The sequence below is a fragment of the Penaeus chinensis genome, chromosome 29 (genome assembly GCF_019202785.1).
Source record: "Penaeus chinensis breed Huanghai No. 1 chromosome 29, ASM1920278v2, whole genome shotgun sequence".
Taxonomy (NCBI): Eukaryota; Metazoa; Arthropoda; class Malacostraca; order Decapoda; family Penaeidae; genus Penaeus; species Penaeus chinensis.
Genome location: NC_061847.1, coordinates 13,780,780 through 13,785,779, shown reverse-complemented (window position 1 = coordinate 13,785,779; position 5,000 = coordinate 13,780,780). Strand labels below are relative to the sequence as shown.

Genomic DNA, 5,000 nt, shown 5'->3' with positions numbered 1-5,000 from the left:
CCATGAGGGATCCCCTGCCTGCCTTCCTCCCTCCTCCGTCGACGAACCTGAGACACGCGCGTGACACGACGCTTCTCTGCTTCTCCCTCTTCCTCCTCCTCTTCTGTGTCCCTGCTTCCCCTGCTTCCTATGGAGGCAGGGAGCAGGGGAAGACATGGGGCACGGTACTGTCCTTCGTACATCATCCTACACAAGCTTTTGGTCCTTCGGCTGGCGAGAGAAGACCTGCAGCTCCCTCCGTCGGCGACAGTGTATATATAGGTCCCCCGGAGGCCGGCGTTGACTCCCTTTGGGCAAACACGAACCGGAATCCGCCAGCGACATCCAGAAAGCAAGATCGGCTCGCTCGGTTTTCCCGAGGACATCGTATTTCCCAGACTAGAGATTCTGAGCGCGTGGGAGAGAAGGATGCTCAGGACTCGGAGGTGGTTCGACACGACTACTCCATTAGGACCTCGGAAGGAGGAGGGCGAGATCAAGCCCAAAGGAGCGCGAGGAAAGATCCCCTCGAGAGCTCTGGGAGACAGGAAGCTCCCTCTGAAGGGCTTAAGGGCAGGAGCGAGGATAATCGACCCAAGACAGAGGAAGGAGGGTTCGCCAGAGACAGCGAACATGCTGATACTCCACACAGTATCGACTTTCAATTATCTCAAACTCCTGAAACAGAGTTAGTCAACAGGCCCGGCTCCTTTCACCAGGATTCACTAAGGCCGTTGGATACCACAGACACTCGAGTTCTCGGCGTGCCAGACCAGCCGACGTTGCTGCCAGGAGGGCCGGACCTGTGGCACCCTCCACCCCTGAACCACGCGGATGTCTTCCCTCCCCTTCCGGGCTATAATGAGTTTGGAGCCCCCTGGAGCGGCACAATGGAGGATTGGGGGCCTCATAAGCCGCTCCTCGGGCAGGGAGGTGTTATGGAAGAGGAGGAGGATGAGCTAGACAGCATCCTTTTCCACTGGCCCTTAGGGGGCAGCCAAGTGGCGCCCAACATCGTCCCCGGGATGAGCAGGTCAGTGATATCGAGTCTCTGCTTCCTATGACCTTATTGGGATATATCCTTTCATTCTCTCTCTCTCTCTCTCTCTCTCTCTCTCTCTCTCTCTCTCCCTCTCTCTCTCTCTCTCTCTCTCCCCCCCCCCCCCCCCTCTCTCTCTCTCTCTCTCTCTCTCTCTCTCTCTCTCTCTCTCTCTCTCTCTCTCTCTCTCTCTCTCTCTCTCTCTCTCTCTCTCTCTCTCTCTTTCTCTTTCTCTCTCTCTTTCTAATAATTCAAGCGATGTAATGTTAGGGACAGGGGAAATGAATATAAGATTTAATATGATGATGAGCATTATCAGGCTAGAGGATATGATCGCCATTATGGTATCGATCTCTATATAGAAAACATATTCTCAATTCTTAGTTTGTATCTCCTCCCCGGTTTTCTAGTAGACTGTATTAAATGAAGCTAATTTCCAGTCCGTTTATTGTCTTTGTAGCATTTATCTCAAGTCTGTAATACGAAGCTTTTTCTTTTGAATACTAGCGGGGTAAAAATTTTATCATAGATATTATAGTAAGGTATCTAATAGTAACGACCATATAACACTACTAATAACCACGACAATAATGATGGTAGTAATAATAACATTAACAGCAATAGTTATGATAATGAAAATGATAACGAATAATTATAATTATCTACTCCAACTACTACTACTAATAATAATAAAGTAATAATGATAATAATAATTACAACAAAAATAATAAGAATACTGATAATGATAATGATTATTATTATGAAAATAATAATAATAACAATAGCGATAATTATAGTAATAATAATAATGACAGTAATGATAATAAAAACAATAATAATGATAAGAATCACGATAACAATCAATAACAATAAAAAAATAATGATTATGATAATAATAATAAAACTAATAATAATAATAATAATAATAATAATGATAATAATAATAATGATAATAATAACAATCATTATGATGGTATTAATAATAATAAACATAATAATAATGGTTATAATAACTACAAAAACGACGATAATACTGATATCAATAATAACAATAAAGCAACAACAATGATAATGGTCGTATTAATAACTATAATAACAGCAACAACACAAATGATGACAATATTAATAAGAGTGGTTAATATAATGAGAGTGATTATGATATTAATTATAACAACAATAATGATGAGAATAATGGTAACATTAATATCAATACAAATTATATTGATTATTATAACAGTAATAATGATAATAATGATGTTAATACTACTGCCATTACCACTTATCTTCTATTCTACTACTACTAATAATAATAATGATAAGAAAGATAATAATGGTGATGAGGATGATAATAACTATGATAATCATAGTAGTAGTAACAATGATAATAACAATAGTAACAATAATAATAATCATTTCAATTGTAATTATAATTGCAATTACAGTGATAATGATAATAATAACAATAATTGTGATGATAACAATAACAGCAATAACAACAACACTTAGGTAATAATGATAATAATAACAATACTATTATTAGCAATGACTACTATTAATAATAATAGTAGTTATAATAATAATAATAATAATAACCAACAACAACTACTACTATAATAATAATGATGATAATAATAATGATAATGATAACAATATTGATAATGATAAAGATAGTGATGAACATGATAAGAATAGTGATAATAGTATTATCATTAAGAGTCAATACAATAATGTTATGAACAGTAATTGTAACAATAATAATCATATTAATAATAATAATAATGATAATAATAATAATAATAATAATAATAGTAATAATGGTAATAATTATAATGATAATAATAATAATAATAATAATAATGACAAAAATTATGAAGATACTGATGATAGTAAAATAATAATAATTATGATGATAATGATGATAGTAAAAGTAATAATGATGATATGGATAATAGCAGTAGTAATAATGATGATGATGATGAGGATTACAATAAAAGCAACAGAAATAATAGTAATGATAGTGATAATATTAGAAACAGCAATAGTAAAGATAGCAGTAACAATAATAGTAGAATTATAAAATATAATAATAAAATTATAATGTGAATAATAATGATAACCAATAAATAATCATTGCAGATTTAATTCATGGTGTATCTGTGACAGTCGGTTTTCCTCGCCGACATATTCGCTGGGTATAATATGTCTATTGTCCTTATGGCTCAGGAGCCGATGCCAAAGGCGAGAATAATCTCCTTTTCCAGGACCTTGCGAGGTCCCAGAGATTCCTGGTTTCCGGCACTAACGGTCTTACCTACGGCAATGTGGCCAAGGAGATTGACCACATCCTCCTTACCACACATTGGACGATCCTCCAGAACTGCAAGGCCTACCAGGATGCCGAATTCTTTGGTATGGGCCATAGATTGATTGTGGCTAGCCTCAAGGTCCACTTCAAAACTCCACTGGAAGCCAGAGATATGCGTTGCGTGGCTCGCCTGACTGGGGATCAGGACTCGGACACTGTTGACAAGGGACAGGGAACAGTACATAGGGATCTTGTGGAGGAGGTCGAAGACCATTTCTTAGTATATGAACTTCGTCCTCCTACCAAGCCCTGAGAAAGCTGGGCTGGCCCGACCATCTCAGATCTTGTTGTAGAATGGGAATAGTGGGCTGAGTACTTTGAACAGTTGTACTAAGTTTATCCACCAACATTCAACCTCGATGGTGTTGTGGTCTCGGCGCTGGGCTTACCCATCAGCGAGGAACAACCTTCACTAACTGAAGTTTGGTTGGTGAACTTCAAACTAAGGGTGGTGAGGCAGCACTTTTTGTGGCATCCCTACAGGGTGGGGAATCAATGGCGTGGCGTGCAAACACCATTCCTCCAGACCTGTCTAGGGGTGTGATCATCCCTCTCTAGAACGCGAAAGGGGTAGATGTGACTACAATCATTATTGAGGCATTATAATGCTCAGCATAAAAGGCAAGGTTCTTGCATACATCCTTCTGAGATGTATCAGAGATCACTTACTGAGGCATTTGACACAATGCATTTGTTTCTGCTCGAGACAGCCCAAGGTGGAAGAAGCTTATGGGACGAATTAGGAAGTTTTAACTATAGCAGATTGATCGGACCTGTCGTGAGGAGCCTTGCCTGACGGCTCGCAATGAGAGACCCTCATAGGTGGATATGAAGGGTGGATGTAGCTATTTCCCGCCGACGGCATTAGCTCCCCAGTGATGTTAAATAGTAATGGTAATAGTGATAAATATAATGGTAATAATAATAATAATAATAATAATAATAATAATAATAAACATTAACGGTATTATTGTAAATGGTAATGTTAATATAAAATAAGTACAATGATAACAATAATTGCATCCAACAATAATATGACGTAGAAGGAACCATGGAAATTCCGCAGAAAAAAAACAAAGGTACTCCTCTCTCCCTCTTTCACCCTATTTTTTTTTTACCTTCCCTCTCCCTCTACATTTCCTTTTCCTGCTCTGCTATCCTCTCTCAAATCTTTAAATTCACTCCCCCTCCCATTTACTCAAGTACGAATTTGATATGACTCTAAATGAGAAGGGCCTTATGAGATAAAATTGTTTTATCAAAGATACTCGTCTATTGATTGTATTTTGTGTGATGTGTAAATGTGTACTTGTTTTTAGATCAAATATACATGTCATTTTCCAATTTCCAAATTTCCTCTTCCTCCATAAACCCCCCACCTTCGCTCCCTCATCCCCTTCCTTTTCCCTCCCATCCCCCTTCTTTCTCTTTCTCTTCCATTCCCCCCTCTCTCTCCCCTCCCTTTCCCTTTACTCATTCCCTGTTCCTCTTAAAGTTCCCTCTGTTTCTCCCTTGCTTCACCTTCCCCATCTTCATTTTCTCTTTCAGCCCCTCCCCCCCCCCCCTTCTTCTCTTTGCTCTCCTATTCCCCACCTAGCTTCTTTCTTAAACTCACCC

At 38.7% G+C, this 5,000-nt stretch overlaps 1 protein-coding gene across 3 annotated transcripts in view; it reads left to right on the top strand.

Annotated features, from left to right (window-relative positions):
- The window catches only part of LOC125040805, a 139,205-nt gene that overhangs the window by 59,605 nt on the left and 74,600 nt on the right, over window positions 1–5,000 (top strand). For all 3 annotated transcript variants that reach the window (XM_047635536.1, XM_047635537.1, XM_047635535.1), the window contains exon 2: window positions 1–1,012. This exon is cut by the window's left edge and continues 7 nt beyond it. In XM_047635536.1, coding sequence (XP_047491492.1) covers window positions 3–1,012 — 1,010 coding nt within the window. In that variant the 5' untranslated portion in view covers window positions 1–2. The remainder of the gene's footprint in view (window positions 1,013–5,000) is intronic.